Raw genomic sequence first — 12899 nt, 5'->3', positions numbered from 1 at the left:
CCATCTTGCAGTACAGGAGTCACTTGCCACCGGTCAGTTGTGGCAACTGAATTTAGCTGTGTGAGCCTGCAGTCAGGCAGCCAGACTCGAACAGGCAAACGGCATTTTGCAAGAAGAACCAACAATTCTTACCTATGTATTTAATAAGAAGGCAGTAAAAAAATCAGAGCCCCGGTCTCTCATTCTCTCTGAGGCTGATGCTGTCACGTTTCCTACCATGTTTTGAACAGTCTTTGGTCTTTGTACGCCACTGACTTGCTCGAGCATAGGTTTAGAGGCAGGTGCTTCCAGCCCGTAGAAAAGACACTCCTCTGTTGTTTTATTTTCCAACAGGTCACTTCTCAAACACAACTTTTTTATGTGAAGTTAGTAAGACATAGTTTAAAAAACAAAAGAAAAAAAACCCCACCCAACCAACCACAGTTATTAAAACTTACACTATGTAGTACTGGAATATACGTCTTCCATGAACACGGCTCTGTCTCTGTACGGCAGCTTTCTTAGCTAGCTGGTATTCCTGCCCAATCAGCAAAATATCTCGCTCCTTTGACATAAGTTCCCTTCCATTTTTTAATTGTGTGTATAAAAATGAAAAAAGAGTAATATTGAGTATGCACATTTATAGTTTACAAGACCTTTATACATGCATGTTTTAATACATGTAATGTTTTAATAGATTTATAGGTATATTATAATGTTGTATGCAGCTACGTGCAAACCAAAGGAGGACATATAATCAGGTCACATCTTCTAATGATGGGTAAAGTAAGGAATTTTCTTAAATCGATAGGATATGGAGTTATTTAAAAATAAAAGATCTAAACAGTTTGATCATCATCAGTTTTCTTCATTAGACTTGTATCTCTGACTTACCAGAATTTAGCACAGCTCCTGGTTTCAGACTTGGAGGGATTACGGTACGTTACTCTGCACTTCTTCCTAACAAGCAGAAAAAACATGTTTGTGGAAGTAAAACCAAACTGTTTAACCTAAGAACCCTTAAAACATGTGAATGAAATCCAGGTTCCACTGCAGCTTATTAATAATTTTCTGGCTATTCATCCTGCTAACGTGTTTGCATTTGTATATGAAACACATGAAAATTTTTGCAATAATGATATTCATTCAGTTATTGACAACTGTTTATCCTCAGTGCCCATTGATTTAATTTTTCAGGAACTGCTTTTTAGCATTGCATATGCAGAGCACAATAACAGTATCAGGGGATTGATCATGGGTAGAACTCGTCTGCAGGGGAATAACCAGTAACGACTGGCTGGAGACGTAGTCACGCAAAATTTGGGGAGGAGGTTAGAATGTCATGGGGGAAGATGGTGCCACATCTTCATACTTCCAAGGAGAAGTCTAATTTTTGGAAACACTTACTTAGCTCAGCATCCACTGCCACTAGGTGGATGTGGGTGCCCATTAATCATTGGGCATTTCTGAAAATCCTGGCCTATAAGATTTTCAAAAACTCTGAAAACACTTAGAGTTATTACTATTATCATTATAACTTTTTAAGTCAATTTTATTTAAATTTTTAATGATTTTATAGAAGTCAAGTCCTACAAAATATAAGAGTTTGTTGCAGTTCAATTTGTCTATAATATACTTTTTCTGCAATGTACCACACGTAGGTGTAACATAAGTAATAAGTAGAGTCATGATATACTGCAGTTGCCTCTGGGGCAGTTATTAGCTTGCTCAGCAGTTGCGAGTATGAAAGCGGTAGCAATCTGATCATTTCTGCAGGCATAAATCTGTAAAAAAAGCTGCCTTTTGTAATTCTTTTTTTCTTTGAGTTGTCATGGCAGTATTCTCAGTGGATCTTCTGTTTTTACTGAGATGCATTTAAGTCTATGCAGTCAGCACAAACTTGGAACTGATACATTAGTCTTTAAGTAATTTGTGCTGAAAATTGAGGTTATCACTCCAGTTGTTTTGGTTTTAAGCATTGGTTGCTGCCTATCAGCTAAACTAGTCCATGTATCAAAAGTAAAACATTACGTTAATCATACGGAGAATACAGAAAGGAATGAATCAGCTCTTTGTAGTGGATGAAAATGCAGAATTGTGGAAATATTCTGCTGAATAGTCAAAAACTGAAGAGTTCTTCAGATTCAGAATCCTTGGGTCACTGTATCTTCTGATGGTAGCCCTTGTAATTTCTAACCAAAAGGTTGCCTTTTGCTCACTTTATGTAATGCCCTTTCAAAACACGTTTTTGGTAATGGGGAAGTTAAGGACCTGTTTTCCTTATCACCTTTGCCCCTTTCTGTCTTCTTTTTGAAGAGCCCCATTAATTATACACACTTTTTTTTTCATACCTCATCTGTATTTTCACTTTTATTTGAATGGCTGCCAAAACAGTAGTGGAATTACTGGGTTTACATGTATGCACTTCGTCTTATTTCCAGATGGAAGTCTTTTTTCTTGTGGTTCCCTTGCCAGGATTTGTCCTCAGGTGATAATAATTTTAATGTACTTTCTGCCAGTTTCTATTTCATCATGTTACCTCTTGCACTTGAGGGTTCAGCAAATCTGACAAAACAGAAAAATGCAAAAGGGAACAGAATTGCCACATCAGAAACCTTTGGTGGCAGGGGGATGAGGGGTAAAGGAGCTTGGTTTTGTTTCTACTACTACTAATAGCAATAATAAAACTGCAAAGACAAAGGAAATTCTTTTGGCAATCTGAAGTATTCATTGGCGTTCAACAAATAACCAGGGGCAGGAAAGGTGATCAAAGCAAAATTGATCCTGTTTGTGTTTTCTCCAGACATCATTGCTGCCTGATGTCTTGACATTTCTTAAAGCACTTCAGAAGGAACAGCTATATGATTCTTTTGTTCTCCGATACATTTGTGAGTTAGGTCAATGTTCATTCGACGGCAGACTGTAAAGGCTGAGCCAGGGAGGTTAACATTTTGTGGATTGCACATCAAACAGAGGGGGAGCTTTGCATTTTCAACCCCTTTGTCATATCTTAGTCCTGGAGGCAACAGCTAGACTGGACCAACTTGCACTATTTGTTGAAGTACTCTAATTTTTAGCTGATTTATGTTGGGTTTTGGCTAATCCATCTGTGTGGAAGGGTATCTGGAATTTGTTCTCCATCAGACCTTCAAGGGCCTCTGCTGCTTGTGGCCACCATGGAGGTGTGGCAGCAAGCCCAGTCCCTTTGTTGGGAATCTCAGTGACTTCCTGGATCCCTGAGCCTGTGTATGTTGATAGGATTTCCATCTTTTCAAGGCTAGTGGTTCATCATGTTACTGAAGAAAGCTTTGCAGTGGGTAGTGAGGTCTTTGTCAAAGTGAGTCAGTTTGCATCAGCTCGTTCAATCTATGAGGACCTTCAGCTAAAGGAAGGGCTGTGCTCTTGGGGTGATGGACATACTGGCTTGGAGGTACAAAGCAATTACTCAGTCAGCGTTATTTCTCCAGCCTTTCTGTCAATACAGGATGGTTGCTTCAGCAGTTTGAGCTGACCTCATTGCTGGGATGATGTGCAGAGATGGACAACACAGTTTAACTCGTTCTTGTACTACTAAATTGGTAGAGTTGGAATAAGAGGAGAAAATACTGAAAATGTAAGAACAAAACAGAAAAGACAAAAAGTCATTAAAGATAGCTGAAACTTCTTAAACAATATTTTTCTTCAGGGACATCTGAAAAACTGAAATTCAATAATAAGCCATGACAGTAGAGAGGAAAATGAAAACTTTGTGGACCATAGTCCACAGCACAGTGCTTAACACTGCTCCCTAAGCACACTGAAATAGCCTGTGTTAGTGGGACTTGGCAAGTCAAGCCAAAAGTTAAGTACCCTGCTGAACCGGGACCGAAGTAGTAGTCTAACCTGCAATTAGATTGGATGATTAGATGGGGTTTTTTTAGTTCATGCTATTGTCTTTTCCATTTCTATACAAAAGTGAAGAGAAAGAAGAAAATTCCTTAAAAAAATACATCTGATTTGTAAACTGGCAGGATTAAAATAAAAAACATAAGATGTTTTCAAAGTTGAATATATCAAACACACAGAAAATGCTACTTCTGTATTAATTTCTAATTTTTAATTTATCTTGAAACTACAGTATCAAAATTGGCAGATGAGAAGAGGAAAGAAAATTACATTTTTTGTAGACATCATGCACTCAGGTTCAATCCACCAAAGGATTTTGAAGGCCACAGAAGTCAATTTTAATTGCTGCAACGACTGATCTTTAACTACCGAAGCACTGGTGGGAAAAGTTAGTGAAGCAGGCTTTCAGTTGATTGGGAAGTGTTATAAAGAAGTATTACTGCCTCTGATTATTGGATGCAAAAGATCAGCCATCGTGGTGCAAGATTTTTCATCTAGAACTTAGCAATCACTATACTATTCTTCCTTTTGATCGAAAACTCAATAAGAACAACCAGCAAAGCCCTTCAGACTTAAACAGCACACGCATTTCTACAACCATAAGGAAATACACCTGTATGTAAAATTGCATGGCTATGTTGCTCTTATTTTTCTAATGTAAAATACTTATAAAATGAACCACTCGGTTATCTCAGTCATTTGTTCTTAATGTATTAAAGGTTTGTAAACAACCCACTGACAAAACTCCAACGAAGCTTTACAGAAGCTATTCTCCACTAAAATTTATTTTAAAAATTAAACATTTTAATGTTTCATAGGAAGGCAGTAATCTAGTTGGAGACATGTAAAAGGCTGAGGACAGTTAAATAATTTCTAAAATTCTCTGCTGGAGACATAGTGGGGTATTCCCAGCTGATCTGTTATATCAAATTATAAAAAGTAATCTTACTGGTTGAATTATTTAACATTTACTTGATTGATAGCAGTACTTGTTTTCATAGAAATAAATATGCATTATAAATGGCATCACACGTATAAGGCGTAAAGGAACCTGGAATGAAATTTTTTTCTATAAAACATAAGGGGATGCCTAGGACAGTTGTGTCTTTGTGTATAAACTATGTGAGCTTTTATTTGATGTAGTTGCACCAGCTTTTGTGATACTGTGATACATTATGAGTTCTTTATTCAAATTTTGTCATCACTGTCTTGACCCAAGGTATTACCTGTCTGTGGCATTTTTTCCTTTTACTGGAAAAGCTTTAGGTATTCTATAAGATCGTTTTTCAAATGTGATAGAAAGTCTCCTGAAATGTGCTTTAATTGGAAGTACAGTAGATCACGTTGTGGTGTGCTGGCCCCAGCTGGCAGCCAAGCACCCACACAACCACTCCCTCACTGCCCCTGCAGCAGGGCAGGGGGCAAAACAGGAAGAACAGGAGGGAGAAAGCCCACGAGTTGAAATAAGAATAGGGAAGTTGCTCACCGATTACTGTCACAGGCTAAACAGCCTCAACTTGGGCAATTTGACTTATTTATTGCCAATTAATGTAAACATTTAATTACTGAGTTGGGTATTTAGAAACAAACAAGGGGGAGGGAAAACACCTCTCCTCCCACTTTCCCAGGCTCAGCTTCACTCCAGACTCCTCTCTTCCCTCCTTGTCATTGCTGCAGGTTGTGCTCAGTCCCTTTGGTGAGGTGACAGGTGGTGCAGGAGGTTGGGTCCAGGATGTGGTGGTTTCTCTTTGTCTCTCCTTCCTTCTTACACTTTTGTTCCACTGGTCCTTCCTTCTCAGTCATTTCCTCCTCACCAGTGTGGGTCCTCCATGGCCACAGTCCCTCTGCGGGAGCACCTGCACCAACATGGAATTATCCATCAGCTACAGTCTCTTTGGAGTGTGCCTTCTCCCCATGCAGTACCTCCTACTGCTCTGGTCCTGGTGTTCCCTCATTCTCCTCCTCAGCGTTTTCTGTCCTTTATTAAATGTGCTTTCACAGAGACGCAACCAGCTTGGCTGATGGGCTCAGCTGTGTCCTACAATGGGGCCATTGTGGAGCCATGTAGAACCAACTGTGTCCAGTAAGGAGCCCCTGACCTCTTCCCACAGAAGATACCCTGCAGCTCCCTACCTCTGAAAGCTTGACACAAGCACATAATACATAAGTGAAAGTGGAAGCCGTATATAGCTATTTTAGCTATATTATATATAGCTCTTTATAACCATTTTCATAATGAGAGACCCATTTTATGTCCCAAAACATCAGGTTCAACTCGAATCATTAGCTATTCGAGTTGATGAAGAATTGGCTAATTATTTAAGTTTTTAATTCTTCCGCTTTTCTGAGAAGCAAATGGTACTGATCGTGTTTTGAGATGATAAAAACAACTGTACCGGGTGAAACCAAAGGTCTGTTCAAGCCATTGTACTAAATAATGTACTGAACGCTAATGGAACGAGTTTTAAAGGGAAGAAAAAGTTACCTGCTCCTTGGTGTATGCTGTTCACCATAGAAATATGCTATTTCAGAATTTCCACTAAATTAACGTGTTAATTTGGTCAAATAATGTATTTTCTGAAATATGCTTTGCAGGGATATTGGATTTTAGTTAATACTGAAGTATTTTTGCAATATTTAAGTTAGAGTGGAATTTTCTCATTAAGCAAAGCAATAAAAGGTGCATAGGTGGAGGGTGGATGCAGCTCTCAGTCTCCCTTTCCTCATCTCCACTCTGCAAAATTAATCACGTTTCATTGCAAAGCCTTCTTTGGGTCTTTTCAGAAATTGGTTTGCTCAGGAAAAAAACAAAAACAAACAAACAAAAAACCCACAAAAACCCCCAAAACAACCCAGTTTTTATGTTAGGCTGTTCACCCTTTTTTCTTTGAAAAATTTTGTATCAATTTATTAAGAAACTGCTCATCAAAAATTTTCTTATGCTACATTGTGAAAGGATTTCATTTTTTTTTAAATGAAATATTTTGTTATAAACCAGGAAAAGCTTTCGGATTTTTTAACGTTTCTTCTTTATTTTCTTTTTTATCGGTATCAGTTGCTAAACTTTACTTGATTTTTCAAATATTTTTGGTCCTTCTGATATTGTTTTTCAGATAACTTTGACCATGAGTATTTGGAGTCCTAAAATGAATTATTACTAGTAGACAAAAAGAAAAAGTTTAATACACAGGGAAGGCCACTTTATTCCTACCCTTGTCCCTAGTACCATGTAGTTTCAATCTCTCTCTTCTCACCCCTTCCTCCTCTCCACATAGAATTACTTCCTACTTCCTTTTGGAAATCCATTTTTATGAGAAGGTGAGGAATTGGGGAATATAAAAGTTGTTATTTCCAGTATTTCATCCCTCATACCAGATATTTCCATTTCATCATGACTGTCTATCAGCTCTGACATTTCAGATTTGCTTTAGAGCTTCTTTGGCAAAGGGTGACATCTGGTTGCAGAAAATCTGTGTAGTGTCAGTCATTGTGCGAATTTTCTGAGCAGACAGCCCGCACGTACGCTATACCCTCTTCCCAAAAAGACGTCGTCACTAAAATCCTGACCTGATTGAAATCTTCATGATTTCTGTGGGCTCTGGATTTTAGCATGGGTAAAACAAACATATCTGTCCGCTGATGGAGGGAAGTCTTGTCATTTCTGCAGTATGATAATGCCACCCATAAGGGCAGGGAAAATAAACCTGGACAGGTAAAGAGAGATCACATTGTACAACATCCTTTTGGCACTGGAGGCTGGAAGAGCATCCTTTGGGAGAGACAGGAAATCATCCATCACTGTCCTGTGGTTGTTAGGGTAGTTTTCTTGGATTTAGTCAAAAAAAGATTAAAGAAATCTTTGTAGGTTGATTCTTAATGGTTTGTCACCAAAAGTCCTTGCAGCACATTTTCTCATGCCAATTCCGTATTCAGTACCTTTCAAATTTTCCCTCTTTTCACGAGTGTATTTTGGCTGTGATTTCAAGGGGGTCTGAGAGTTAGGTGCATGCTGCATTGGAGTATAAACATAGGGAGATCTCCTGAGTTCCACTGAAGAAAATCAGCTGTGAACAGTTTAGTCCTAAGTAACATAAAGGGAACATTTTAATTTTCACACATTTTCACTTCTGAATAGTGGGAACACAATCCGGTGAGGCCGTTGCACGATTATCCCAAAGTGAAACAGCTGTCTCGGCTCTAATCTTGCCCTCCTATCCTTCCAATGAGGTTTTTTGATTAACTTTTTATTCTTAGGATAGCAATTTGTACCAAGGATCTAATTAAGAACTTTATGTAACACAGCCAAAGTCCTCCTTTTGCAAGTCTGTCTCACCTCAGTCCTACTAATCTTGCAGCTTTCGGTATGAAGCATTCTGAAATGTCTGATATTTCAAGCTATCTCTTCTGGTTGAAAACAATTTCAGCTATTGAAAATCAGGAACAAGATTCATTTGATTCTTTTGTCCCGGTAAGGAAAACTGTAACATATCTCTAAAATAAGGCATGTTTTTACAATTATAATTCTGAGGATTTGGCTTCTTTTTTGGGGGGGGAGGAGGTGAGAAATGGCTTAAACTGAACTTCTCTGTTGAGCTGAATGAACGCAGACCTCTGACCATAGGTCTTCTGTGTTTCTTTACTGATGAACGGGTGAGTGGGAAAAAACAGCCTTTAATAAAAGCTGATGATTTCTGGGGAGAAAATGATTCTTGTTTCCAGAAAGTTATATAATTGATATAGCTTTTAAAAGAAGGAGTATTTATCACCTCTATTTAATAAATATAAATTGAATATATGGGTATTACTGCTTATCACCGAATGATATACAGTAATATGATATTGTATAATGTGTATAAAATAAAACAATTAAGTTGACAGATCTCTTCTATGTTTACATCAATATGTGTTACTAATTTTAATCATATTTTGCTTTCAAATGTTTTGAAAAACATTTGACTTATATTAGCATCATATGCACTGGAAATATTCATTTTCCCATATGGAGTAGCAGATGCAGGATGATGCTTTTGTTGCCCAGCTTAGGTAAGGCAGACAGAGCGCGCTGGAGAGGAGAGAAAAGAGTATTTTGGTTTCTTCCATGTATCTTCATTTCACGTGAAATAGAAATTTGAGGGGGTATCTTTAAATGAAAATACACTAATTTTGTGCAGAAGAGACATAGATCTGAACTGTTAAGTATATTATTAACAATCTGAAGAATTATTTAGGTGCTAACTGTATTAGCACAGTATTGAGCTAATAAGTGAGCAAAACTCAGTGCTTTCAATACCAAATGGGCTGATACCAAAAGATATTTGGACCCTTGTTTGTGTACAAGTAAAGAGCTTATACTACAGTCGAAGAAGACGTTTCAAAATGTGTCACAAAGCATATAGTAGCCTGTGAAGGATGGGCTGACTTTAACTTTGGAGTCTCTTGATTTCTCCTTGTTACAGCTGCCCTAAAAAAACTGGTGCCTCCCGCAGATTCTGCGTTCTTCTTGCTGTAATATTTTCTATGTCATTTTTCTCCTGTTCCTCTGAAGCACGCGATGTTCCCATTTCTTGTCCTCCCAACCAAACATTTATTTAGTATCAGGGTCAGGTCTGCAGTGGGGTTTTTATATGTTAGTGCTCAGAATTGGTGCACCTGCCTGTGAAGTTGGTTAGCTTTTGGAAAGGACCATCAGAGTAGGTGTTAATTTTCCCCAGACGTCCTATGGCGAAAGTCAGGATTTACAACAGGCTGAGAATGGTAAAGATGATATTTCTGCCAGGCATCATGGTTTACTGGATAAGGGGGATATGTTGGCAATTTTCCATTTCATTTGGAGGGTGGAATTGGTGCCTAAAAAGGCAGGGTAGGAGGAGACTGGATCTGTCCAAAGGGTGCATTGGTAAAGGCTGCCTCGTGTCTGAATGTCAGTTGCATGAGATGAGAGAGATGCTGAGATGAGATAGATGAGATAGAAGCTGAGTTGCTTTTGAGGTTGAAGCACTGTTGTACAGGCACAAAGGAAATCTAAGTTCTTACAGCTGAATATTTTGAGGACTGCCTTCTTGGATTTGGATGCCTATGTTCTACCTACATCCTGCCTTAAGCAGCCAGCTGCTTTTGTGTTTCTAGATGCTATGCTTAGTCCTTTTCCAGGTGTTCTTTCTTATCACCTGATGTGTAGCACATAGCTTCCACTACTAATTCTTTGCCAGGAAATGTTTTCTTTTTCCTTCCTAACAGTAATCAAAGCTTGTTTCTGAAAGTCCTCTCCTGGAGCTTTTGCATTAAAAACAGAGAAACAAAACACCATTATATCAGAGACAGACATCCAGGAGCTGCTTATTATTATTGTTATTTTTATTTTTATTATTGTAGGAAGAGGCTGTCTTGGCGTTATGAACCACTTAATGTTTCAGTGTTTTGGGGGATCATGTAAATGCATGAAAGGTTCTTGTGACATTTGAAGTTCCTCTAATTGATTTGCAGCCCATCCTATCAATCTTGGTAGATCAGTTCCGACAGTTTTTACGTTTTATGTCTCTGTGATTGTTACATTCATTGTTCAATACAGTGACAGTGAGAGGTCAATGTTGTCTCTGTGTACAAGGAAGTTTGTTTCACTTTGTGGCATAAGTAGCTTTTAGTTATACATATTCACACAGTAAATCCAGAGAGTGCAGAATGCTCCTAGTCGTGTCCAGGTCACTGTTATTAATGTATATGAATAGTAGCATCCTGTATTTTTGTGTCTTACACAGCAGAAAGTATGTCTTGAAATCAGTAATTAAAAGATATCCTATAATATAAGAATATTTCAAAGTTGTGCCTTGTGTTACTTTTTGCGACTGCCTCATCAGTAAAAAATGCCTTCTTACTTGCTGCTAGATGTCACTGTTAAAATTGCCCCCATCTATTTTAATTCGGTTTAAGATAATGACTTTGTACTCAGTGTTTCTGCATCCAATCCTAGCCAAAACAACACTGTTCAGAAATGACAGAATGTTAAAATGTAACGATGAGGAAAGACCTCTCAGGTCATGTTGCCCATCTGCCAGAATCTGAGTACTGCCTACAGTATGTGTTTTAGTGCTTAGACTAAGTTTATACAAAGAGACTCAGGCAATAGGTCTTCTAGCACTCCTCTAGGGAGATTATACTCTAGTTTGATGAAATTACCACACTATTGCATCAGTGTATAAAATCTGCTTGCCTGCCCTTGGCATGAAATTGAAAAATATTCCCACGTTGAAAATAGCAAAATATTTGTTGAGAAACAGGCAAGTATAATTTTCCTGATTTTAAGTGTTTCTCAGCATCATTCATAACAGCAAAGAATTTTTTTTTTTACATTTCCTCAATTTTTTTTCAGTCTAACTTCTTAAGGCTGTCTTTTTAGAATTGACCCGCCTGTTTGCACCCTTGATCTAATTTTGTCAGGTTCACAAGGATGCTTTTCTCTTGATTATTTCTTGCCAGGAATTGCCTTCATTTTGTTTTCTAGGCTTATAATTTTGTTTAAATGAGGTGTATTTTTAAGGTCCTGTACGAGTTCTTTGAGTCTGTTGGTCTTGCTGTACCCTTCAGTCATGTTGTTGGTGTTTCTCAGACTTACGGTGGCCCCAGGTGTTTTCTTTACTTAAGTGATGACACATAGTAGAGCTGGTTTTGTGGCACTGGTACTACTCATCTCAAGTTCAGTCCCTTTACATGGTTTCATTATTCTACAAACCTGTCATGTTGCGTTGATTTTGTGTTTTGAAATTTTTTGGTAAATGCTATTTCTAAGAATTAAGAGCTTGACAGCAATAGCATCTTAATAGACTATATGTTAGCAGAAGATGGTGTAGCTTTCCCTCTCTGTGAAAAGCTCCTCTATGAACAATAATCAGTTGGTACTTTATGTGTTTCTATTTTTACATAATAACTTAACTTCCCTTGTGGCTGCAGTACTGCTTCCACTTTTCTTTGTTGCCTCTGCTACCAAGTCAACATTTTCTTTTATAACTGAAGACCTTGTTCTTTTAGTTTCTTCCACTGTTGCAGTTTCACCTCCAATACATGGCTTGTAGATTTATCAGAAAATAGGATGAATATATAAAAGATACTGAACAAATATCTTTTTTACAGTGAAATTTCAGAGGAAGAGGTGTGTTGCAGGCAAAGCAGACTTGACTTGGGGAATTTAACTTTACTGCCAATTAACATAAACATTTCATTATTGAATTGAGTATTGACAGACAAAGAAGGTAAAGAGTTAAACTAACACTAAGGGAAAAACACCTCTTTCCCAAGCTCGGATTCACTCCAGACACCTCTCCGGCCCCTGGTTACCATTGCTGCCCACACTCGGTCCGTCAGGCGGCACAGGGGGTCGGAGCTGAGGTCGGGGTGTGGTGGTTTCTCTCTGCCCCTCCTCGTTCCTCACTCTCCTTCCAATGCTCCTTCCTTCTTACTTGTCTCTTCTGCTCCAGCACGGGCCCTCCATGGCCTGCAGTCCCCTCAGGGCCTTACCCGCTCCACCATGGACTACCAGACCTGCAACTCACTCCTGATTGGTGGTTCAGAGGCGCCACCAGCTTTGCTGATTGGCTGAGCCGTGCCCTGAGGTGGGTCTGTCGTGGAACTGGCTGGAACCGGCTGTGTCTGTCATGGGGCAGCCCCGGCCTCTCCTCACAGAGGCACCTGCAGCCCCTCGCTCCCAAAACCTGGCGGTTTGTGCCCAGTACAAGGTGGAAGGCAGGTATAATCATAGAATCACAGAATGGTTCGGGTTGGAAGGGACCTTAAAGATCATCCAGTGCCACCCCCTGCCCTGGGCAGGGACACCTCCCACCAGCCCAGGCTGCTCCAAGCCCCGTCCAGCCTGGTCCTGAACCCCTCCAGGGATGGGGCAGCCACAGCTTCTCTGGGCAACCTGTTCCAGGGGCTCACCACCCTCACAGGAAAGAATTTCTTCCTAGTATCTAACCTAAATCTACCCTCTTTCAGTTTAAAACCATTACTCCTAATCCTTTAGCTACACTCCCTGATAAAGGGTC

At 39.1% G+C, this 12899-nt stretch overlaps 1 protein-coding gene across 24 annotated transcripts in view; it reads left to right on the top strand.

Annotated features, from left to right (window-relative positions):
• DLG2 (discs large MAGUK scaffold protein 2) overlaps positions 1-12899 on the top strand; it is a 1060606-nt gene that overhangs the window by 607757 nt on the left and 439950 nt on the right. Inside the window, exon 1 of one of the 24 annotated variants that reach the window (XM_063326024.1) lies at positions 8221-8332. The exons of the other annotated variants lie outside the window; for them this stretch is intronic. Within the exon in view, the coding sequence (XP_063182094.1) occupies positions 8228-8332 (105 nt within the window). The 5' untranslated portion in view covers positions 8221-8227. Of the gene's footprint in view, positions 1-8220; positions 8333-12899 lie in introns of those variants that run through there. 24 annotated transcript variants of the gene reach the window in all.

Source organism: Chroicocephalus ridibundus, chromosome 1 (assembly GCF_963924245.1).
Source record: "Chroicocephalus ridibundus chromosome 1, bChrRid1.1, whole genome shotgun sequence".
Taxonomy (NCBI): domain Eukaryota; kingdom Metazoa; phylum Chordata; class Aves; order Charadriiformes; family Laridae; genus Chroicocephalus; species Chroicocephalus ridibundus.
The sequence above is the reverse complement of the archived record's forward strand: the minus strand, read 5'-3'. Positions and strand labels throughout refer to the sequence as shown.